This window comes from Canis lupus, chromosome 11 (genome assembly GCF_048164855.1).
Source record: "Canis lupus baileyi chromosome 11, mCanLup2.hap1, whole genome shotgun sequence".
Classification (NCBI taxonomy): domain Eukaryota; kingdom Metazoa; phylum Chordata; class Mammalia; order Carnivora; family Canidae; genus Canis; species Canis lupus.
This window is the reverse complement of record NC_132848.1, coordinates 52,580,988-52,606,955: the sequence shown is the minus strand read 5'-3', so window position 1 is coordinate 52,606,955 and position 25,968 is coordinate 52,580,988. Positions and strand designations below refer to the sequence as shown.

The following is a 25,968-nucleotide window of genomic DNA, read 5'->3' as shown; positions in this document are numbered from 1 at the left end:
TTTCTAATAGCTCATTGTTCATGTATGCAGCAACTTTTGTGTATTGAATTTGTATCCTGCAACTTTATTGAATTTAACAGTTTTTTAAATGGCTTCAGGGTCTTCTATATATAACATAATGCAAATAGTGACAGTTTTATTTCTTCCTTTCCAATTTGGACACCTTTATTTGTCCTGGCTAATTGCTCTGGCTAGGATTTCCAAACTGAGTTGAATAAAAGTGGCAAGAGTGAACATACTGGTCTTGTTTCTGGTTTTAGAGGAAACAACTTTTAGCTTTTTACCATTGAGTATGTTAGCTGTGGGCTTTTCATATATGGCCTTTACTGTGTGGAGATATGCTCCCTCTATACCCACTTTGTTGAGAGTTTTTATCATAAATGGATGTTGAATTTTGTCGAATGCTCTATCTGCATCTATTAAGATGATCATATGAATTTTATCTTTTGTTAATGTGGTATATCTCATTGACTAATGTGCAGCTGTTGAGCCATCTTGCATCCCTGGAATAAATATCACTTGATTATGGTGTATGGTCCTTTTAATGTATTGTTGAATTCAGTTTGTTGATACTATGTTGAGGATTTGTATATTTATATTCATCAGGGATATTGGTCTATAGTTTTATTTTTTTCATTTAATTTATTTATTTATTCATGAGAGACAGAGAGAGGGAGAGACTTAGGCAGAAGCAGGCTCCCCATGGGGAGCCTGATGCAAAACTCAATACCAGGACCCTGGGATCATGACCTGAACCAAAGGCAGATGCTCAACCCCGGAGCCACCCAGCTGCCCTCACCTATAGTTTTCTTTCTTGTGGCACCCTTATCTGGTTTTGCTATCAGGGTAATGTGAAATGAGTTTGGAAAAGTTTTCTTCTCTTCTGTTTTTTTGTGTTTTTTTTTTTTTTTTTTTTAAGATTTTATTTATTCATGAGACACAGAGACACAGGCAGAGGGAGAAGCAGTCTCCTCACAGGGAGCCCAATGTGGGACTTGATCCCTGGACTGGGATCACGCCCTGAGCCAAAAGCAGACATTCAACCGCTGAGCCATCCAGGCATCCCTCTTCTGTTTTTGAATGAATTTGAGAAAGATTGATATTAATTCTTCTTCAAATACTTGGTAGAACGTAACAATAAGAACCCATCATAAAAGGAAGAAGACTCATCAGTATGCTGCCTTAGACCCCTTTTCTAAAATAGATCATATGTCAGGCCACAAAACAAGTCTTAATTAAGTTGAAGAGAATTGAAATCATATTAGGCATCTTTTCCAACCACAGTGGTATGAAACTAGAGAATTAATTACACAAAGAAGACTGGAGAATTCACAGATTGTGGATATTAAACAGTATCCTGCTGCGAAACCGGTGAGCAAAGGAGAAATCAAAAAAATACCTTGAGACAAATGAAAATAGAAATGTGACAAACCGGGATCCCTGGGTGGCGCAGCGGTTTGGCGCCTGCCTTTGGCCTGGGGCGTGATCCTGGAGACCCGGGATCGAATCCCACATCGGGCTCCCGGTGCATGGAGCCTGCTTCTCCCTCTGCCTGTGTCTCTGCCTCTCTGTCTCTCTCTGTGTGAGTATCATGAATAAATAAATAAAAAATCTTTAAAAAAATAAAAAAAAATAAAAAGAAATGTGACAAATCTATGGTATGCAGCAAAGAGGGAAAGTTTGTGGCAATAAATGCCTACTGCAAGAAGCAAGAAAAGTCTAAAACAACCTAATTTTATACCTTAAAGAACTAAAAAACAACAAATGAAGCCAAAAGTTAAGTACAAGGAAGGAAATAATAATGATTAGAGCAGAAATTAATAAAATAGAGACTAAAAAGACAATAGAAACGATAAAGAAGGGACGCCTGGATGGCTCAGTGGTTAAGCTTTTGCCTTTGGCTCAGGGCATGATCCCAGAGTCCTGGGATCAAGTCCCACATCGGGCTTCCTGCATGGAGCCTGCTTCTCCTCCTGCCTATGTCTCTGCCTCTCTCTCTCTCTCTCTCTCTCTCTCTCATAAATAAATAAAATCTTAAAAAAAAAAAAAAAGATTAAGGAAACTAAGAACTGGTTCTTTGAAAAGGTAAAATTGACAGACCTTTAGCTGGACTCACCGAGACAAAAGGAGAGAAGGCTCAAAATCAGAAATGAAAGAGGAAGTATTACAGCTGATGGCCCAGAAGTGCAGAAAAAAAGGATTAGAAGAGATTTTTGTTGTTGTTAGGATTAGAAGAGATGAGAATGAAGTTATATACTAACAAATTGGACAACCTAGAAGAAATGGATAAATTCCTAAAAATATACAACCTACCAAGACTGAATCATGATGAAGTAAAAAATCTGAACAGATGAATTACCAGTAAGGAGAGTGCATCAGTAGTCAAAAAACTCTCAACAAAGTCCAGGACTAGGCTGCTTCACTGGTAAATTCTACCAATTCAAAGAATTCATGGTTGCTCTATTTTACCAGTAACTCACATTGTACCTGGCACATTCATTCATTTAGTCTTCATTTAGTCAGCAAATATTTGTTGAACATGCTTTATGTCAGGCAATTTGTTTAATTTTTTATGATTTTTTTTTTAATTTGGGAGAGAGTTCAAGCAGGGGAAGGGGCAGAGGGAAAGAATCTCAGACTGCTGAGTGCACAAGAGCCTGAAGTGGAGCCCCATGTGGGGCTTGATCTCACTATCCTGAGATCATGACCTGAGCCAAAATCAAGAATTGAACACTTAACCTACTGAGCCACACCCCAGTGCCCTTGTCAGGCAGTTCAGAATGAGTTGGTTTGATTTTTTTCTGTTGAACTGAAGTCTTGTTTGAATTTTCAGTAACTTTTTTATATCAAAGAAGTGGCTTCTAAAGGTTATTATTCATTAGACAATGTATAAATATTTTTCTTTGACCAGTCTTAGACAATCCCTATAGTTGTGTTGTGGTGGAATTCAGCAAAAGTGTGTGTGTGTGTGTGTGTGTGTGTGTGTGTGTGTAAATAATAACTGAATGTATTAATGGGAAGTATGTAATAGTATCGTGAATAATTATATATTTTAAAGTTTGTAATGATATAATTAGAAATACCTGATATAGGGATGACTGAATGGCTCAGCAGTTGGGCACCTGCCTGCAGCTCAGATTGCGATCCCGGGTCCTGGGATTGAGTCCCACATCGGGCTCCCTACGGGGAGCCTGTTTCTCCCTCTGCCTGTGTCTCTGCCTCTCTCTCTGTCTCTCATGAATAAATAAATTAAATCTTTAAAAAACAAAACAAAACACCTGATGCTAGTAAGTCATGCTTTTAAAAAGCAGTGTTTTATTATGACTTTATTTCTAGACTCCCTACCTTAAATATTTAAGAAAAATGTTAAATAAAATAGTTAAGCTTTAAGTAAAATATTTAAGTTAAAAAACATTTTAAATGAATTTTATCTTCAGTTTATTCAGTGGATTTTTTTTTTTAGTAGTTGGAAAAAGCTGTGGTAGTTCCCAACTGTGTTAGAAACAGTTGTCAAGTGTGGTTCTTTACAACGTGAGACTGGGAGCTGTTTCTAAACACACAGTTACTAGCACAGATTTGCTTAAGTTTCCAATCTGATCCCTGGCTATGGGTAAGTAATGCGGAATATGTATAATATTTGTGGGGGAAGGAAACTGCTTAAATTCCATAAACTCTAACTCTAGGTTCATGTATAGCATGAAGGACTTTGAACCCCAGCCAAGCAGTAGTAGAGTTTTTTGTAAACCTTTCAGATAGTTAAGTATATAAAAATTAGGATATTCTTCTAGCTTCAAAATGTATAGACTTAGGTCTCTTATTTGTTGAAATGAATCCTAATATAAGTTTTCAGTCATATTTAATATCAAAGATTTCCGGGCAGCCCAGGTGGCTCAGCGGTTTGGCGCCACCTTCAGTCCAGGGCCTGATCCTGGAGACCCCGGATCGAGTCCCGCGTCAGGTTCCCTGCATGGAGCCTGCTTCTCCCTCTGCCTGTGTCTCTGCCTCTCTCTCTCTCTCTCTCTCTCTTTTTCTCTCTCTTCCTCTCTCCCTCCCTCTCTCTGTCTTGTCTCTCTATCTCTCATGAATAAATAAAATCTTAAAAAAAAAAAAAGATTTCAAAGATTATTTTTTAGTTAAAGAAGTATGCTTATTTTCCAGACAGCTTTACTTAAACCTTAGCTCCTATTAATAGTGGGGACTTTGGTATATTTGTGTAGGGTTTACAGTAAAATCTAAAAATTACAAAATTAAATTTTTGAAGGATTGTTTATTTATTCATGAGAGATGCAGAGACATAGGCAGAGGGAGAAGCAGGCTCCCCACAGAGAGCCTCATGCAGGACTTGATCCCAGGACCCCGGATCACAACCTGAGCCAAAAGTAGACACTCAACCACTGAGCCACTGAGGCACCCCTACAAAATTAAATTTAATGGTATGTGTGCTTGTATATAGCATCCCTTTGAATTGCATGGTACTAATTTTTTGCCTTTTAGAGCACTGTTAAGTGGTTGTTTTTGGTTTTGTTTTTAATGTTATTTTTGAGTGATCTCTACACCCAACATTTGGGGCTCAAACTCACAACCTTGAGATCAAGAGTCACATAATCAACTAAGCCAACCAGGTGCCCCTAGAGCACTAATAAGGTCTTAATAAAATTGTGTGTGTGTCACTGATTTTTTTTTAAATTATAGCTACTAGAATATTAAAAATCACCTATGTGGGAGGCACCTGGCTGACTCATTCATAAGTTCAAGCCCTACATTGGATGTAGAGATTACTAAAAAATATAAATAAATAACTTTTAAAAATTACATACATGATTGCATTCTGTTTCTACATAGACATCTCTAGCTGAGGACATATTTCCTAACTGAAAATTATGCTTTCTGTAAATTATGGTTGAAATTGAGCATTTTGGGTATTGAGAATTATTTTTTATTAGTCTTAGATTACAGCTTGACATCTGAATATTGGCATTCTAATATTAGATGTAAAGGTGAAACTATATAAAGTTAAAAGGGATTTAACAAGATGTTATTTTAAGGGCTTGCTTTTAGACTTTGTTGGAACAAAACTATAATGTTTTATGGTTTCTTGATTCTTGGATTGGAGTTAGTTTGACAGTTACCATTAACCATTCACTTTATTGGTTTTCTCATTTATTTATTTAACAAATTTTTTGTTTCATATGTGCCAAATCTGCTTCTCCATAATTGTAGGAGGGAATAAAAAATAATGGATATGCCTGTAAATGAGTTCATGGAGTTGGAGATAGAAAGAAATGAAGCAGTTCTTGTCCGGGTTTTTGTTTTCTGTAAAGTAGTGTATGTAAGATCATCATAGTTTACCAGTAGTGATGGTTTCTAGGAAAAATTCCTTGACTTGAGTAAAAATTGAAGTGTTCTGCATAGATGTGAATCAACATTTATTGAGTACTTAGACAACAAAGTAAACACTGAGGAAGCATATAAATAAGAGGCCTTGGGGGCACCTGAGTGGCTCAGTCCATTAAGTGTCCAACTCTTGATTTTGGCACAGGTCATGATTATCAGGGTCCTGGGATTAAGCCCCATGTTGAGCCCCATCCATGTCCAGCCTCATGTCAAACTCTGCTCAGCAGGGAGTCGGCTTGAGATGCTCTACTTCTCCCTCTGCCCCTCCTTTGTGCGCTGTCTCAAATAAATAAATCTTTAAAAGAGAGAGAGAGATCTTGCCCTCAGAGCTTATATTTTTGTTGGGAAAATATGGCATAAACCAAAAATAAGTAACATAAAGCAGCTATGACGTATATGGTACTTTTATACAATACTACAGATTCTTACACAATTCTACAGGAATTCAAAAAATGAAGAGAACACTAATTTTTTTTTAGTCTTTCTCCTTTGCTTCTTACTATAACAGTGGCCAAGTGATCTTTTCAGAATGACCCCTTTTTAAATACCTTCTAGTACTGTATTTATTTTTTTAATATAAATTTATTTTTTATTGGTGTTCAATTTTGTATTCTCAGAACAGTCAGTGGTAGTTTATTATGAGAACTATATAGAAATTAAGCACAGATTCTTTACTCCAGCACAAGTAAGAATTTAATACAGTTCTTTTGGAACTGAGCTTTGAGTACTTTAGAATAAGACAGTGTTTACAGATGGGAAATTGAGGTTACAGTGTCATTACACAATTCAGATTACATGGCTCCATGTATTTGATTGCTGTGAACTTCAGGTTGCAGCTGAGTTAACCAACATCTTTTCTTTCCATTAGTACTTCTGAATTTCTTACTTTTCAGTCTTTAATATTTGCTGTGTTGATGGTGAGAAGGAAAGGATTCCAGGGTGAGGTGGGTGGGTGAGGTGTAGGTATCTATTACTATAGATAAGATCTGTAGTTTTTTTTTTTTTAAGATTTTATTTATTCATGAGAGACAGAGAGAGAGAGAGAGAGAGAGAGAGGCAGAGACATAGGCAGAGGGAGAAGCAGGCTCTATGCAGGGAGCCCAACATGGGACTTGATCCTGGGTCTCCAGGATCACGCCCTGGGCCGAAGGTGGCGCTAAACCGCTGAGCCACCTGGGCTGCCCAAGATCTATAGATTTTTATTTTTTATTTTTTATTTTTTTAAAGATTGTATTTATTCATGAGAAACACAGAGAGAGAGAGAGGCAGAGACACAGACAGGGAGAAGCAGGCTCTGTGCAGGGAGCCCAACGTGGGACTCGATCCCGGGTCTCCAGGATCACGCCCTGGGCCGAAGGCGGCACCAAACCAGCACCACCGGGGCTGCCCAAATCTATAGATTTTAAACTGGAATGGGAGTGGAGTGAGAGAGAGGGTTGTATAGGATGAAAAGTTTTGAGAGTGTACTTTTGAGTAGAAACTACTAGCAGCATGATAAACCAACCTGATAGAGATATGCATATATACCACAAGCATATAAAAATAGAACACAAAAGAAGAGCAAAACTTTAAATGAATAGCTAAGCTCAAAAGAAGGAAAGAAGAAAAAAAATAAAGGAAAGAAGAGAAGGAAACCAGAAAAGAGAGAAGTCAAAGCAGTAAGTGGGAGCTGGTGCTGCTGTATAAAATAGCACAGGGACCTTTTGGTCTTGGAGTATATCTCCTAAAGGATCTAGAGTGGAATTTTAATGCATATATGGGGATGGGAGACATGTAGCCTTGGGCCTTTTCAAAATAGAACTAGCACTAAAACCCAGGTATATGGCCTAGAACCTGATACAGCTTCCCTAATTGTGCAAAATTTTTATTTTATTTTATTTTTAAAAGATTTTATTTATTCAAAGAGACGCAGAGGGAGAAGCAGGCTCCATATAGGAAGCCTGACATAGGACTTGATCCCGGGTCTCCAGGATCACACCCCAGGCTGCAGGCGGCGCTAAACCACTGCGCCACCAGGGCTGCCCTGTGCAAAAATTTTTAAAGAGTGATCAGTGATAGAACAGTCTAAAACATAGTATAAAGTGTGTGTAAAATTATTCAAAATAAATTTTAGTAAATCCCTTTTTTAAAAAAGGAGAGGAGGGATGATAATATGCCTATTTAAAAAAGAAACAATAGGACTTGAAAAAAACAAATCAACTTTCAGAAATTAAAAATATAAAAATGGAGGGGCACTTGGTTCAAGGTTCAGTTGGTAGGGCATGCAACTCGATCTCAGGGTTGTGAGTTCGATCCCCATGTTATGTGTAGAGACTACTTAAAAATAAAATCTTTTTTATTTTTTTTTTAATTTTTATTTATTTATGATAGTCACAGAGAGAGAGAGAGAGGCAGAGACATAGGCAGAGGGAGAAGCAGGCTCCATGCACCGGGAGCCCGATATGGGATTCGATCCCGGGTCTCCAGGATCGCGCCCTGGGCCAAAGGCAGGTGCCAAACCGCTGCGCCACCCAGGGATCCCTAAAAATAAAATCTTTTTTAAAAAATTATGTACATATATAGGGATCCCTGGGTGGCGCAGCGGTTTGGCGCCTGCCTTTGGCCCAGGGCGCGATCCTGGAGACCCAGGATCGAATCCCACATCAGGGAGCCTGCTTCTCCCTCTGCCTGTGTCTCTGCCTCTCTCTCTCTCTCTCTCTCTCTCTCTCTCTGTGACTATCATAAATTAAAAAAAAAAAATTATATACATATATAAATGGAAATTGGCTTGAGATGGGTTAAATACAAATTAGATATCATTGCTTGAAAAGGAAAGAAAATCTGGGGGTGCTTGGCTGGCTCAGTCAGTGAGTCATATGACTCTTGATGCCAGGATTATAGGTGCAAGCCTCATGTTGAGTGTTGGGATTATTTAGGAATAAAATCTTTAAAAAAAAAAAATCAAGAAAATCTAGCAACAAATGGTTAAGAACGAAATCTAAAATGTAATCCAGGGCAGCCCCTGTGGTGCAGCGGTTTAGCGCCGCCTGCAGCCTGGGGTGTGATCCTGGAGGCCCCGGATCGAGTCCCACGTCGGGCTCCCTGTGTGGAGCCTGCTTCTCCCTCTGCCTGTGTCTCTGCCTCTCTCTCCCTGTGTCTCTATGAATAAATAAATAAAAATCTTTAAAAACTAACTAACTAACTAACTAAATAAATAAATAAATAAATAAATAAATAAAATGTAATCCAAAAGTAAAACGTTGAAAATACAAGGCTGAAAAAATACTAGGCTGTCATAAAACAGAACAAAAAGCTCTTAGGAAAACATTATCAGGGGATCCCTGGGTGGCGCAGCGGTTTAGCGCCTGCCTTTGGCCCAGGGCGCGATCCTGGAGACCCGGGATCGAATCCCACGTCAGGCTCCCGGTGCATGGAGCCTGCTTCTCCCGCTGCTCCCGGTGCATGGAGCCTGCTTCTCCCTCTGCCTGTGTCTCTGCCTCTCCTTCTGCTTGTGTCTCTGCCTCTCTCTCTCTCTGTGTGACTATCATAAATAAAAAAAAAAAAAAAAAAATTTAAAAGGAAAACATTATCAGGCAAAACTAGCTAGATTTATTTTTAGAGAAAAGAGAGAGGGGAGGATGTGGAGGCAGGAAGGGCAGAGAGAGAATCTCAAGCAGGCTCCACGCTGATCTTGGGGCTCAGTCGCACAAAACACAAGATTGTGACCTGAACCGAAACCAGGAGTTGGACGCTTAACCCACTGACTGAGCCATCCAGACAGCTCTCAGTCCAAAAGAGATTTTTAAGGCAAAGCATTATTAAGGATAAAGAGCCATTGCATAATGACAAAATAATTCTTGGTTTTCACTACCAGGAGGAAATAATAATCTTGAACCCGTATGTCCAAATAACATTATCTTAAAGTTATACAAAGCAAAATTTTACGTACTACAAATAAAGGACTACCTGCAGATATAGTGAGAGATTTTAGCATATTTCATTCATAAGCTAATAAATCAGATCACCATTACCACCATCCCCAACAAAAGTAAACACATAAATTATGTGAACAACACAGTTAACAAACTTGACCTTTCAGATTTATTTAAACTTTAAAAAATAGAATGTAGAGGTTCCAAACATTAGAGCACATATGAAACATTTGTAGAAATTAACCACATGTTAAACTACGGAGGGATGACACCACAAATAGGCATATTACTTTGCACTATGGTTCATAGAAAATTGGCTTGGTTTTCCAAGTTTCATTTGGAAGTGATGTTATTAGAATAATATATTTAAAGGAAATAATAGAGGGAACAGACACCTGGGTGGCTCAGCGGTTGCGCTTTTGCCTTTGGCTCAGGGCCTGATCCTGGATTCTGGGGATCGAGTCCCACTTCAGGCTCCTTGCATGGAGCCTGCTTCTCACTCTGCTTGGGTCTTTGCCTCTCTTTCTGTGTCTCTCGTGAATAAATAAATAAAATCATAAATACATATATACATATATATATATATATATATACACACACACACACATACATTCATAAAATCCTAATGAATGAATGAAATTATAGCAAAAACATTTATTCAACACTTAAATGAGCCAGACATAGTGGTGAGTGTTTTGCTTGTGTTACTCTATTTAAATCCCTTCAGGAACCCTGTGAATTATAAGATACTATTATCTTTAGTAGATGAGAATTTAGGTTTAAAAATGTTAATTTACTCAAGGTTTGCTGTTAGAAAAACAACGTCTTTGCTATTATAAAATATAGCCAAGTAGAGAAACTCATATGAAACATATAGGTTATCAAATTATTATTAAAGTTGGTATTTTAATACCAGCAGGTCAAGGAATAGAACCTTGCTGGCCCCTGCAACTCAGTACCCTTTTATGTGTTTCAATTATCATCCCAATCCTTCCCCTACAAAACATGTTTATGATGATGTTTTGGCTTTTTCTTTATAATTTTAATACCAAAGTGTACATTCTTAAGCAGTATGCTTTAGATTTGCTTATTTCTTCCCCTCTGTTTTTCCCATGCAATTTATTTGTTGAGGAAACTGTTAACAGTTTGACCATTTAGAGTTTCTTACAGGTTTGATCACATTCAGATTAGGTGTTTGGGCAAAACTGCTGTGTTCTTTCATCAGGAGATTTGTTATCTCTGGTTGGTTTTCTTTTTGTGATAAAAGGGACTATTGATACTCAGCAGTTGAATCCATTAACTCTTTAGAGATTGCAAATTTTATTTCTTCATTTATTGGTGGAATGTTTCTCTAGGGAAGCTTCCTTCTCAGCTAATACTTGATTACCTGGTGGTTCAATTTATAGAAGAGAGGAGGAATAAATGTTTATTTCCTGTTATTTACCAGTTTTCAAAATGATGACTTGGTTTTCACTAGCCTCTTTCAAAATAACCTTAAAAAAATTTTTTTTAAAGTATCATTATAAACTCATGGATTAATTTTTTTTTTCAGTTCATTCTGGTTATTCTTATGGATGCTCAAATTGTCCCATCTTTGGCCAATAGGAGCCTCTTCAAGTTAGCTCCCTGCCATCATGGAATATATATTTTAGTGTAAATATAGCTATTTATAAACAGATATAAATGGTTCCCTGCTTGGGGATGAGTCTGCATGTTCTCTGTCTTTACCCCCACTTGTGTGCACGAGCATACTCTCTCTCAAAAAAAAAAAAAAAAAACCATCAAGATCAAATGCTGCTAGTCATTCTCGTTGGTACTAGAGTCGGCTTCTAGGCTCTGTCACTGGACAGAGCTAGGGAATAGGCTCATCTATATATATTTAGTAAATATAGCTATTTATAAACATATGTGTAAATATATATATATATACACACACACACACGTATATATAGCCTTAAAACACACCTACACTAAACACGTTATTCTGTGTATTGGTTTTTATACTTACTATATATTAGCAATAATTCCTTATTAGTCTGTATAGAACTGCTTTGTATTTTGTAATGACCACAAAATATCTGTTGTATAGCTGCACCATAGTTTATTTAATAGTTATTGATGAACATTTTGACTGTTACCCCCACAGTATTATAAATAGTACTACAATAGATATCTTGGTACATACTACTTTGCCCACATCTATGAATATAGTTACAGAATCAATTACAGAGTCAATCAATCAATTACAGAAATGGAATTACTGAGTAATAATGGCTATTGCCAGATTACTGTCCTTCAAGCAATTAGGAACTTTTCCCCCACCATATCTCCTTTAATGATTCTAGCATGTGATTGTACTTTTTGATCTTTGATAATCTGCTACTTTAAAAAAATCTCACTGTAGTTTTTATTAGTATTTAAACTTAATTCTGAGTTGTCTCTTCATGTTGTTGGCCTAATTTTCTATTGAATTGTTCATCTTTTCCATTCTGATTTGTAGGCATGCAGATATAATAAGGAAATTAGCCTTCTGTGACATGTATTGGCAAATATTTTTTCCTTATTGTGTTCCTCCTTTGATTATGTTTATAGTGTTCATTTTCCAGCAGAATTTTAAAAATTTTTATGTGTTACTCAAATCTATTAGCGTTTTTTTTTTTTTTTTTTAACAGTTTATACTTAGAAAAGAATTAAAAGTACAGTACAAGGAAGGTTTTCCCCTCTGGTCGCCCTTCAGAAGTTGCCAGCCTCTTGTCCTGCCACCTCCTAATACTTTAGTGTGTATTTCCTACAAAAAAGGATATTCTCCGAAATCACTGTGCTACAGCTATTAAGATCAGAAAGTTAACAGTGACACGTTGCTACCTTTTCTAATCCTTTGACCCCCATTCAAGTTTCACCAATTGTCCTAATATCATTCTTTTAGCAAAAGGATCCAGTTCAGAACCATGTGTTGCATTTAGTTACTATATCTTTTCTATGTCCTTCATCTTGGAACAATACTTTAGACTTTGCTTGGCTTTCATGAGTGTGACAATTTTGAGGATTATTCAAAACAAATTAGAATTGCATTGGTCTGAGGTTTCTTCAAATTAGATTTAGGCTATATATATATCTTTATCATTAAAGTGACGCTGTGATCTTATTGTATGCTATAAGGTGGCACACAGTTTGAGTTTGTCCTGTTGATGATACTCACCTTGATCGCCTGATTAAGAGGCAGTGTATGATGGGCATCATTTAGTAACTTTACACTAGTAAAGTTACTGTTTTTCCCTAAGTATGCCATTCCTTATCAAACTTTGAAGTTATTCATTTATGTATCTCTAGCAATATGAATTTATGGGTTACTTTCCATTCACTCGATTATAATCCCTTTACTATCACTATGAATTTTGATATTCCAACATTATTATGCTAGTGAGTGACAATTTAAGCTGATTTCTAGGTCCCATGTCCTCATCATTCTTTGGGCATTTTCTTCTTTCTGTCATAAGATATTCCAGGCTCATCTTCTAATTTCCACCAACCTGAACTCAGCCATTTCTCCAAGGAGCCCTTATTCCTTTTTATAAAAAATATTCAGAAGCCAAGATCTAGGGATGGTTGGGTGGCTCGGTTGGTTGGGTGTCTGACTTCGGCTCAGTTCATGATCCTCAGGGTCCTGGGATCAAGCCCTGTGTGTTGGGCTCTCTGCTTGGCCAGGAGTCTGCATGTTCCTCTGTCTTTACCCACTTGTGTGCACATTCTCTCTAAAAAAAACAAAAACAAAAACAAAAAAGCCCCACCAAGATCAAATGCTAGTCATTCTTGTTGGTACTAGAGTGTCACTGCTTCTAGGCTCTGTCATTGGACAGAGCTAGGGAATATGCACAAATACATTCACCCACATCCATTTACATCTGTATTTATCTAAGTATTAAAAACCATCAGTTCACATTGATACCTCCAATTCCAGTCTTAATACTAAAGGGTTTATTCTAGTTTTCTATCTTTTTATATTTTAAATCTCTCCTATGACAAAAACCTGGCTTCCATTTCTATATTTAATTGTTTGATGGATTCCTGTATTGTTATATACAATATACCAGTCTTCCAGTTCCACCATCCCTTCTCCTTTGTGATGCCCTTATCTCCCTACTCTTGCTCTGACTCTCCATTCTATGCCACCCACCCCACCCGCACCCTCAGACTTCCTTCCATCCTTCTTGAGCTCCAGCATCTTATGCCACAGTTTGAGTCTATGCAGTATCTGCATAGATACCATTTTCATCCTACTTGATATCTGATACCCTACACTGAGCTATCCCTCTCCATGGACACCCTCCTCACCTGGCTTTGATTCTGACACCTCTTGCCAGGCTACTCTTCTCACCCCACTTGGACTGTAACCAAGTGAACGTGCTCCTCACCTTTTTATAAATGCCTTCCAAAATTTGTGTTACACCTCTTCTTCATCTTAACATTATAAAAAATAATTATCATTTTCTTTTACTGATTTGATTATTTTGTATTTGAATATATGTTCTGGGGCACCTGAGTGGCTCAGTAAGTTGAGCGGCCAACTCTTGATTTCAGCTCAGGTCATGATTTCAGGGTCCTGGGATCAAGCCCTGCATCGAATTCCCTGCTCGCTTGCTCTCTCAAATCAGTAAATCTTATCTTTAAAAATACATATATGTGCTCTATTTTGGAATTTATTGTGAAGAAATGAAGTCTAACATTTCTTTCAGGTGTTTATCCAGTTGGCTAGAATTTTATGTGAAAGTTGTATCTACCTCCTCTCCTCCTAAAAAATTTATGAAGTTTCTTAAAAGTATACTGCATCCAAGAGCTTTTTGAAAAAAACAATGGGTGTCATTTTTCATGTTGCTTTTGTTTATAACAGATGATGATGTACCTGCAGATATGGTTGCTGAAGAATCAGGTCCTGGTGCACAAAATAGTCCATACCAACTTCGTAGAAAAACTCTTTTGCCAAAAAGAACAGCGTGTCCTACAAAGAGCAGTATGGAGGTAAATTAAAAGTAACTGCTTTTTTTTTTTGGTAATGAAAGAATTGTTAAAAAACAAAGGGAAGTGTCACTGTTTTTTTAAAGTAACGATTATGTATGGTAAAAATATTTGCTTAATCAATTTTCATTTTGTTTTTCAAGGGTGCCTCAACTTCAACTACAGAAAACTTTGGTCATCGTGCAAAACGCGCAAGAGTATCTGGAAAATCACAAGATCTATCAGGTATTTCTTCTGAGAAAACTACAGAATGGCATTAAATAATCTTATTTTGTTTGATATCAAAAAATTAAATATAGCTTAATGGTATGTTTGGGATTAAGAAGGTAATATTATAGAAAAAGCATGGGAACCCTGACCTCTCACTCTTCTGACTTTTGTGTATAAAAATAACATTTTATAAACCAGTTTCTGAAATGGTACATAACAGCTAAAAGAAAGAATACTTAAGTCAGAACAAAAGAAGGTATATGTGTTTTATCTGTCAAAGCAAAATGCTTATAAAATGATGATTAAAAAACTATTCATTAGATAAAATGAAAATTATGCTTTTTAGTGAGAAACTTGTTGCTATCGCAATAAATAGTTTATATTCTGCTTGTTAATCTCTTTTATAGCAGCACCTGCTGAACAGTATCTTCAGGAGAAACTACCAGATGAAGTGGTTCTAAAAATCTTCTCTTACTTGCTGGAACAGGATCTTTGTAGAGCAGCTTGTGTATGTAAACGCTTCAGTGAGCTTGCTAATGATCCAATTTTGTGGTAAGTGAAAATTTATTTCTTATTATCTTGAGATATACTATTTGTTGCCCCAAATGCTAAAAGATGGTGGGGAAGTTGAAGTGTGAGTTGGTAGCTACAGTTAGATAGATGGAACAGAATTAAAATGCTTAAAAATTCCCATGTTACCTGTTTATCAAAAATATAGGTTGTTGGTCCAAGTGGTATGTATGTATGTATGTATGTGTTAATTTATTTTTAAAGATTTTATTTATTTATTTATTCATTCATATGAGAGAGAGAGAGGCAGGCAGAGACACAGGCAGAGGGAGAAGCAGTCTCCATGCAGGGAGCCCGACGGTGGGACTCGATCATGGTTCTCCAGGATCACACCCTGGGCTGAAGGCAGCACTTAAACTGCTGAGCCACCCGGGCTGCCCCCAAGTGGTATTTATAAAACAAGAGTACTATCTCTACTATTTCTCAGTTAATAACAACTGAGTGATTGTGGGAAATTTTTTCGTTTAAATTTAAGCTTCATAGAAACAGAACTATGTCTAATTTAAAACAGGTAATTAATCTGATAGTTTAATGAGAAAGTAGATTTGGATACATTCACTTTTGGAAAATAGTTAACAGTTATATCCATGAACCTTAAAATATGCATGTCCTTTGACCCATGTAATTCCACTTTTGGAAATTTTTTAGCTTTATGTACAAATTTTTCATAATAGCATAGTTAATAGTGGAGGAAAATTAGAAATGATCTAAATCTTTGGCACGAAGGGAATGAATGGACTAACAATGGAATGTGTATTTGAAGGGCGGTGATTATATACATGTAACTGATTTTTTCAGAATTGTTGATAACATGGGAAAATGCTGTGTTCTAAAAAAGTTTTTGAAAAGAATACAAAATTTTAGATGCTATATAATCACAGCTAATAAATGAAAGTATCTGTAGATAAAAAAGACTTGGAGGAAACACTGCTTTGCACAGGAAGTGATAATAGTTATTATGACTACATTTCTGAGATTTGATGGGTTTTGACAATAACATAAATGAACTAAAGATATGAGGCATTAAGTTCAGAATATTTTATTGAAAGCCATCTTTGGTTTTTTTTTTTTTTTTTTAAGATTTTATTCATCTGTGATAGAGACCATGAGCTGAGGGGGGAATGCAGAAGGAGAGAGAGAAGAAGCAAACTCCCTGCTGAGCAGGGAGCTTGATGCAGAGCTCGATCTCAGGACCCTGGGATCATGACCTGAGCCAAAGCCAAAGGCTTAACCCACTGAGCCACCTAGGTGCCCTGAAAGCTAGCCTTTTAATAATAACCATATGAGGTCTTTCCAGTAGGGTGGCCGTTTTTTCCTCAATAAATTTTGAAGACTTGACACGTTATTTTGGGAAGTGAACTTTTTTTTTAATATGTTATATTGTTTTAGCCAAAAACTGTTTTACGGTTAAAATTTTGGTTTTTTGTATTCTTCTGTGTTTTTGAAGCATCAGATAATTTTCCAGTTATTTAAAGGATGTTTTATAAAGGAATCTTTCATCCTTTTACTTCTTTAGGAAACGATTATACATGGAAGTTTTCGAATATACTCGCCCTATGATGCATCCTGAACCTGGCAAATTCTACCAGATTAATCCAGAAGAATATGAACACCCAAATCCTTGGAAAGAGAGTTTCCAGCAGTTGGTATGAAGTATAAATGGAAAATATTGACTTATATTATATATTCATAAATAAAATTTCTTTTTAAAAGATTAATTTAAACTCAAGAATAGGTTTCAAGCCAATGAATATATTTATCAGTCAACAAAACATTCAACAATTCTTTTCACTACTGACATATTAATAATTTTAACAGTGGCAGTAACCATCAGTAGCCTGAGAGGAGTTATACATTTTATGGGTCTGTTTGAACCTTTTCTTAAATTGTTAGTGTTCAGTAGTTGTTTTAATTTTTATATGGTCCTTTATGAGTGGTTCTCAACTGGGGGTGATTTTGCTCCACAGGGGACATTTGGCAATGTCTGGAGACATTTTTGGTTGTCACAACTGGAGAAGAGGATTCTACTGATATCTAGAGGGTAGAGGACAGGGATGCTGCTAAATCTTACAGTGATGCACAGGACAGCCCCCACAGCAAAGAATTACTGTCTCAAAATATTAGTAGTGCTGATATTGACATATTTTGTCTTTTCTTACTGGATATTATTACTGAGTTATAAGCTGTTTTAGATTGTACATTGCACTATGCAACAGAAAACTAGTTGGTGTAATTGATTGCTTTTTATATTTAATAAAAAATATATACAGTATTAATTTAGAATATAATGTTTACATTAGTAGTCAATGTTTGTTTCTGGTTTTTTTGTTTTGTTTGTTTTGTGTTTTTTTGTTTTGTTTTTTTGACATTTTAGTATAAAGGTGCACATGTAAAGCCAGGATTTGCTGAACATTTCTACAGTAATCCTGCAAGATATAAAGGAAGAGAAAATATGTTGGTATGTTTGATTTGTATTTTTATAAGACTTAAAATGGTAATCTTTCAGTTCTGTACTGACACTTTTATTTTTTTCTAGTATTATGATACAATTGAAGATGCCCTGGGTGGGGTACAAGAAGCTCATTTTGATGGACTTATCTTCGTTCATTCTGGAATATATACTGATGAATGGATATATATTGAATCTCCAATCACCATGATTGGTGCAGGTATTCTGAAATGCGTTGTCATTAAAAATTTGTTTTCTCAGGGGCAGTCCGGGTGGCTCAGTGGTTTAGCATCTGCCTTCAGCCCAGGGCCTGATCCTGGAGACTGGGGATCGAGTCCCACATCGGGCTCCCTGCATGGAGCCTGCTTCTCCCTCTTCCTGTGTCTCTGCCTCTCTCTCTCTGTGTGTGTGTCTTTCATGAATAAATAAAATCTTAAAAAAATTTTTTTTTGTTTTTTCATTAAAATTTTTTAATGTATTATTTACATGATGGGTTTCTTAAAATGTTAGTGACTTAAAATCTAGACGAACCTTGATAATACCTTAATGGTTAGGAAAGAGTAGGAATATTGCTTATTGCAATGAAAACATGAGAGTTCAGAAAACAAAAATAGATCATCTTTTCTTTTTTTTTTTTTTTTTTTTCCTGAAGAGCGGTAGCATGAGGCAGTGGGGGAGATGGAGAATCTGAAGCAGGGGCTTGATCTTACAACCCTGAGATCATGATCTGAGCCAAAATCAAGAGTTTGCCTGCAAGGCACACCAGTTAATTAATTAATTAATTTATTTATTTATTTATGTCCATCCTCTCTCCTGCCATCCCTCCCTGCCTCCCTCTTGATGTCTGTGCTTTGTCCAATGCCTTATTCATTAAGGAAAGAAAGATACTTGTTTTATCTTTTATTTGAAAATAAAGATGGTTAGTGTTTCTGTTGCTCTGTTTTTTTTTGTTTTGTTTTGTTTTTTTGTTTTTTTTTGTTGCTCTGTTTTTAATGAAACAATGTCCTTGATAAATTTTTTTTGTACTGTTTCAAAGCTATTTTTATAGTCCAGTTTCTAAGAATAAATGTAGTGAAATAATTGTTGAGCACTGATCAGTCATTCAAGATTTGTGCTGTCTGATTTTTTAAGGACACAGTACATGGACCATTTTAAGATAGCTAGTTAATTATTACTTGTTACTGAAATTTGCATGTACTGCCCTTTTTGCTTCCCTCCCCCATTTCCACCACAGAGAAAAGGGGAGGAGGACGTAGAAAATTTTGCCTATGGATTTGCAATACCTTCCAAAGAAAGGCCAGTATTAGAAATAAATTTAACTTAGGACATTTCTTTCTCTACCTACTCATCATCCTCTTCTCCTTTGCTTTCCCTGAGTTCTTTTTTCTGGTGCTGCAGAAGTGATTTTGTTTCCACAAGAAACCATTTTTTATTTTTAATTTTTATTTATTTTTTTTAAGATTTTAATTATTCATGAGAGACACAGAGAGGCAGAGACATACATAGACAGAGGGAGAAGCAGGCTTCGTGCAGGAAGCCCAATGTGGGACTCAGTCCCGGGACTCCAGGATCACGCCCTGAGCCAAAGGCAGATGCTCAACCATTGAGCCACCCAGGCCTATTGTTAAACCATTTTTTAATATGTCATTGTATTTGATACTAAATATTATTAGTAGTTAAGTATTATTATACCTAAATTTGAATATAATGGTACTCAAATAATACCCACATTAAATATGACCACCTGTAGTAAAGACCAGTGAAACATAGTTACCTGATAAAATGAATTATTCTTACCTATTTTTAAATAGCTCCTTCTCTGCAGTATGCTAAGTGTGAAGTCAGAGGAACACAACTACCAAGTGATTTCACTTAACATGTGGAATCTAAAAAACAAAACAACAAAAAAGAAACAGACTCATAAACACAGAGAACATATAGGTGGTTTGCAGAAGGGAGGTGGTTGGGCAGATGGGCAAAAAAGGTGAAGATGACTGAAAAGTACAGAATTCCGCTTATAAGATAAATGTCACAGGATGAAAAGTAAAGCACAGGGAATGTAATCAGTTATATAGTAACAGGGCACCTGGGTGCTTCAGTCAATTTAGTGTCTGACTCTTGATTTTGACTCAGGTCATGATCCTCAGGGTTTTGGGATTTGAGCCCCCAATGGGGCTCCGAGCTCAGCAGGGAATCTGCTTAAAGATTTTTTTCCCCTTCTCTCTGGCCCTCCCACCACTTGCATGTGCGTGCGCTCTCTCTCTCTCTCTCTCAAATAAATCTTTTTTAAAAAAGTAATATTATAATAACTTTGTATGGTGATAGAGTGTACACTTAAAATAGTGAGCATTTTGTAATGTATATAATTGTCAAGTTACTATGTTGTACCCCTGAGGCTAATATGTCAACTATAATTCAATCAAAAATTTTCTTTAAAAATTCTCAAAAACCCAACTTAAAAACAAAAAGATTTCCATATTACTAGTTTTATGGCAGAGTGTTTTTACTGATTAAAAAATAGAATTCTATTGGAATTTCATCTGTCTGATAAATAATGTGTTTTTAAAAAAATAAAAGTTATATGTTTTAAAATATCTTCTCACAGCACCTGGAAAAGTAGCAGACAAAGTTATAATTGAAAACACTAGAGATTCAACCTTCGTTTTTATGGAAGGTTCTGAAGATGCTTATGTTGGATATATGACAATAAGGGTAAGGAATTTTAGAGTTAGAATGTTTGTTGAAATCATTTAAGGCAGCTGTTCAGCCAAAATTTCAAGCAAAATTTCTACTTTTCAGTTTAACCCTGATGACAAATCTGCTCAACACCATAATGCACACCACTGCTTAGAGATTACGGTTAATTGTAGCCCTATTATTGATCACTGTATCATCCGAAGTACATGTACAGGTTAGTGTTTCCCTTATGTCTTATTATAAAATGGGCCATTGTGCTGTTGTTGCCCAATAGGTTTTCAAATAAATCATTTTTCTTACAGTTGGCTCTGCAGTATGTGTTAGTGGTCAAGGAGCATGTCCCACTATCAAACACTGTAACATCAGCGACTGTGAAAATGTTGGACTTTATATAACAGATCATGCACAGGTATTTTTAAATTTTGTGGGTTTTTGTTTCTAAAAAGTCTTTAAAATATCTGCTAATACCTATTTCTGATTAATTGTTACAGGGAATATATGAGGATAATGAAATTTCCAATAATGCTTTAGCTGGGATTTGGGTTAAAAATCATGGAAACCCAATTATTAGACGGAATCATATCCATCATGGACGTGATGTCGGTGTGTTCACATTTGATCATGGCATGGTAAGAATCTTACGTTTATTGTTAATAGAAAAACTGACTTCATTAATTTTTTTTTAAGATTTTTTTTTTTAAGCAATCTCTGGACACCCAGTGTGGAGCTCGAACTCATAACCTGGAAATCAGGAGTCACATGCTCCACCAATTGAGTCAGCCAAGCCTGCCATATCAGTTGAATTTCCAATAGATTTCTGCATTTTCTCATCACCAAACTATGTGAATTGAAAAGTACAGGGTTAAAAGAAATTTCAGTAATGTATTTTAAAATCAATATGCAATATTCTGTAAATTCATGAATCTAATATTATGTGCATGTAGAGAAGATGAGGTCCTAAAGGAATTGATGGAATCTTTAAGATCGAATCTAGTAGTTCTCAAATGTAAGAGTGCATTAAAGTCACCCAGATAAAACAATATGATGGGGACCAGGACATGCATTTTTAATAAGCACCGTAAGTGAGTTGAATGCAGGTTGTTTATAGGCTACACTTTGAGAATTAATGGTTTCACTACTAGTTTTAACTGGCAGAATATTAATAGGAGATAAAGTGGTAATAAAATATCAGTTCTAAAACTCTTATGCGGGATCTTTGAGTGGCACAGTGGTTTGGCGCCTGCTTTTGGCCCAGGGCGCGATCCTGGAGACCCGGGATCGAATCCCACGTCGGGCTCCTGGTGCATGGAGCCTGCTTCTCCCTCTGCCTGTGTCTCTGCCTTTCTCTCTCTCTCTGTGACTACCATAAAAATAAAATAAAATAAAATAATAAAATAAAATTAAATAAATAAAATTAAATAAATAAAATAAATAAAATAAAATAAAAAACAAAACTCTTATGCCTAGGCATACTTAGGTATCTTTATGGATGACACTATATTTTAAGTACTATTGTGTCATTTTATACAGGTTTCTAGAGATGCGACTTTTTGAGCTCTTTTTAGGCCACTATTTCAAAATAATGCTCTTTGGTGTGTGTTTTCAGGTATTCTTTTCATTTAATGTCTAATTTTCATTGAGGCAATTTTCAGGTCCTGTTACAATATTGGCAGCATTTTTTGTTAAGGAATCAGAGATGGGGATCCCTGGGTGGCGCAGCGGTTTAGCGCCTGCCTTTGGCCCAGGGCGCGATCCTGGAGACCCGGGATCGAATCCCACGTCGGGCTCCAGGTGTGCATGGAGCCTGTTTCTCCCTCTGCCTGTGTCTTTGCCTCTCTCTCTCTCTCTCTCTGAGGCTATCATAAATAAATAAAAATTAAAAAAAAAAAAAGAATCAGAGATGGGAGAGAGGTGATGGTATGGTGGCCAGATGGGATTGTGGTGATGGTGATGTTTAATTGCTGTTGTATGGTGTGAATCAGGCAACAGGATTGTTGGATTCACATACACAAATTGTCAATTAGTAAAGGAAGTTTTTTATTTTTGTTGTTTGTGCCTAAAACCCTAATGTAGAACTCTTTTTTAAAGTGAACTAGACCAGGAGGGAGTACTCTTCTATAAGTTCTGATTAGACCTAAATAGTTTCAGGCCATCCAGTGCATCATAGTCCTGGGGGACATGTAACCTGAGTAGAACAGTTCACTTAAAATGTAGGCTAGGAGCACCTGGGTGGCTCAGTTGGTTAAGCATCCAGCTCTTAATTTCCACTCAGGTCATGAGATGAAGCCCCACATTGGGCTCTGCACTCAGCACAAAGTGTGTTTAACTTAAGATTCTTTCCTTCTTAAAAAAAAAAAAAAAAAAAAAGATTCTTCTGCCACTTGCCACCACCAACCCCTGCTTGCACACTCTAAAAAAAAAGAAAAGAAAAAAACAAAAAATATAGGCTATAGCTTGGGCCTATCAACAAGAAAGCTGAGTGGGGGAAAATAATAATATAATAAAAAAGAAAACAGAGTGGAGATGACCATTTGCCTTTCTCCAGCTGAAATAAAGAAATTGGGGGATCCCTGGGTGGCTCAGCGGTTTAGCACCTGCCTTCGGCCCAAGGCTTGATCCTGGAGACCCGGGATCAAATCCCACATCAGGCTCCCTGAATGGAGCCTGCTTCTCCCTCTGCTTGTGTCTCTGCCTCTCTCTCTGTCTCTCATGAAAAATGAATAAATAAATCTTTTTAATAAATAAATAAATAAGACATTTCATTATACATTGTACCTCTTTTTTCCCCAGGGAGTAGGGAAGGGAGGTAGGGAGCACTGGAATTGTAGTCTGGAGGGCAAAGGTATGGGGGATGTCAAAACAGAAGAATCTTGAAAATTTCCTCTCCTTTTTTAGAGGCCTATATTAGATATAGTTCCTAAATGGATCTCTTGTTTTGTAATGGCACTATACTATGCTTTGCCTGTGTTGCCTTTAGACTTTGCCCCAGAGTGACATACAACTCCAGTGTCATATTTTTGCATGCCTCTGGTCTCATTGTTGAGAGATTAGAGGTACGAAAATAATTTTAATCTGAAAATAAGCTTCCTCATTTTAAAAAAACCTTTGCTGATTGTCACTTACTAAAGTTCATCATAGTAATTTACTTCTCATCATACACTTCTTTTTTTTTTCATCATACACTTCTGATACTGTGTGTGTGTGTGTGTATATATATATATAGAGAGAGAGAGATACACAAACACACACATATACATACATATATATACACACTTTAGTTACAAATTTTTAAAGTTTTTAAACTCTAGGCAGTGCTGTCAATAAATATTCCCATTAAAGATTAATGAGATTTGTAAAAACTGCATCTGGAACTAATGATGTACTCTATGTTGACTCATTGAATTTAAATTAAAAAGATTTGTAAGGTATTACAGATTTGTAAGGGAAGAATAAAAATTAAAACGTCTACTCTTTCATTTTCAAGAATTATTTTTGTAAAAATACTGTATGCACAAGAATAAAGGACATCTCTAGGATTTCAGGGTATGACTCCAACATTTGTCATTGTTACCTTTATGTTTAAAGTGTGAACTTCCCCTATGAAAAATGAGGAAATAAACACTTTACATTTCAACCTGCCTCCATCACATCATTTATTATTATTTTTCTTATGAAGGTTAATAACATTTACATTCCTATAGTTATTGGTCAATATTTACTCTGTATTACCTTTAGTCCTTTTATAATAGTTTCTCTATTGCTGAATTTTAAAATTTTGATTCATTCTTTGTATGGATGAGTTTTCTCATCTAGCCATTCATTATTTGCTTATTCTTAAAAGAAGGGTTTACGGGTATTGTAGCTTGAATTCTTGCCACTTGAGAATACCTACACGTTACTTTTTAAATTGGCTAATAAGTATACACAGTTTTGATTATACCTTTTTTCCCTCCAAATTTTGTGGTCATTTTTATATCTCTAAGCATTAAATGTGGTTGACAGGTCTGAGATAATTCTGGGATTTTTTTCTTGTGATGATCTACTTTTCTACTTCAATATCCATATGTAGGTTTTTGTTGTTGCTGTTTTTCTCTTCCATGTGTTTCTTTAGAAAGTTGGCTGTGTATTGGTTTAAGTTTTGTGTGATTTCCTCAAATCTATACCCCTTTCTGTATCTCTGTAGTTCCGCTTTTATTTCCCCCTAGTGTGATGTTCATCTCTAATTTTTAATGTATTTTGTTTTAGGAATTTTTCTAACATACATAAAAGAGAGAAGACTATAATGAATGAATGAATGAATCCCCATGTACCCATTTTCTCCTTCAACAGCTGTCAATTTATGGCCAGTTTTATTTCATCTATACTTACTCTTTACTCTCTTCTCTACTCTCCACATTATTTTGAAGCAAATCCTGGACATCATCACCTCATCAGTAAATATTTCAGCATGTGTCTTTAAAAAATAGGGATTCTTTTTTCTTTCTTTCACATAACCACAGTGCCAGTCTCATTCCTAAAAATAATTTTTCTGTCAGTGTTTGCAGGTTCCCAGTTATCTTTGTTTAATATTCCATTGCAGAATGTTATTTTTGTAAAATATAATGAGAATGCCATTGCCATAGTAATGCCAAATTGCTATAAAATTTTGGAGACATTTATTCTAAATTTATGAATTTAACACATGACAGATTGACAGATGACAGATATCTTTAAATCTGGCTGTCCTCTCTCTTCGTTCATTTTCTTTTACTTTGGATAGTCTCTCTCAGATAGGAAGCATAAGTTTTAGATGATTGAAATTGCACATTTGTGTATTCTTGCTCACATTTACTTCTTGTGCCTGAGTTATTTCTATGAAAATAATACTATGGGAATATTTCTTTTCTGTCTTCTGTTCATGCCACTAGATCTGATCACTTTAGTAGATGATTGGCTAGGCTTATGAGAACCTTCAGTGACTTGGGGAAAGCTACCTTGCTGAAGGTCTAAGATAACATTTGTTAGGTTTCAGCACCCTAGTCTTTCTTCCTTATCCAGATTTCATAGTATTTGACAAGTGTTTTATAGATAATATTTTGGGGTTATGGAAGTTTATTTCAATGAAGATAGCATGTTTTTTTCCCCTATTTTTTTCATTCTTGTTTTATTTGAAGAGTTTTAAGAGAGACACTTAAGTGCCTTTTACTTTGTCATATTTAATAAAGACTGTTGTACTTCCAAAAATTTTAAATGAAAAAGTGCTTCACCTTATGTTTTTATATCAGTGTTAAGTTTTTAGCTTTATAAAATAGTTTTCAAAAATTTGCAGTAATGTGTACAGAAAGGATTTAGAAACACTTGTGCTGAAAAGCTAACAAGCGCTTATTTTAAAGATTGATTTATTTATTGAGAGAGAGCATGCACTTGCATGTGAAGAAGGGGAAGGGCAGAGAGAGAGAGAATCCTAAAGCAGACCGCCCCGAGCACAGAGCCCCATGTGCGGCTCTACCCTAGGACCCCAAGATCATGACCTGAGCTGAAACTAAGAGCTGATCGCATCGCTTAACCAACTGAGCCACCGGCATCCCAAACCCTTATTTTAAATATAGAAGCTCTTAGCAATCTGGTATCTTTTGATAGGGACAGAAATTATTTTTCTGGAGCCATCCAATAAAATGTCCCTGCTTTTGGAGTTTTGCATATATACATTGGAATTTTCATGGTTTCTATCTTATAAGGCAAAGT

At 36.1% G+C, this 25,968-nt stretch overlaps 1 protein-coding gene across 3 annotated transcripts in view; it reads left to right on the top strand.

The window, feature by feature from the left end:
* Window positions 1–25,968, top strand: part of FBXO11 (F-box protein 11) — an 88,136-nt gene that overhangs the window by 47,804 nt on the left and 14,364 nt on the right. For 2 of the 3 annotated variants that reach the window (XM_072768278.1, XM_072768280.1), the window contains exons 2-11: window positions 14,194–14,321; window positions 14,462–14,543; window positions 14,936–15,080; window positions 16,615–16,744; window positions 17,473–17,556; window positions 17,635–17,767; window positions 20,153–20,259; window positions 20,347–20,458; window positions 20,547–20,653; window positions 20,736–20,873. In XM_072768278.1, coding sequence (XP_072624379.1) covers window positions 14,194–14,321; window positions 14,462–14,543; window positions 14,936–15,080; window positions 16,615–16,744; window positions 17,473–17,556; window positions 17,635–17,767; window positions 20,153–20,259; window positions 20,347–20,458; window positions 20,547–20,653; window positions 20,736–20,873 — 1,166 coding nt within the window. The remainder of the gene's footprint in view (window positions 1–14,193; window positions 14,322–14,461; window positions 14,544–14,935; window positions 15,081–16,614; window positions 16,745–17,472; window positions 17,557–17,634; window positions 17,768–20,152; window positions 20,260–20,346; window positions 20,459–20,546; window positions 20,654–20,735; window positions 20,874–25,968) is intronic. The other variant, XM_072768279.1, reaches the window with a different exon arrangement.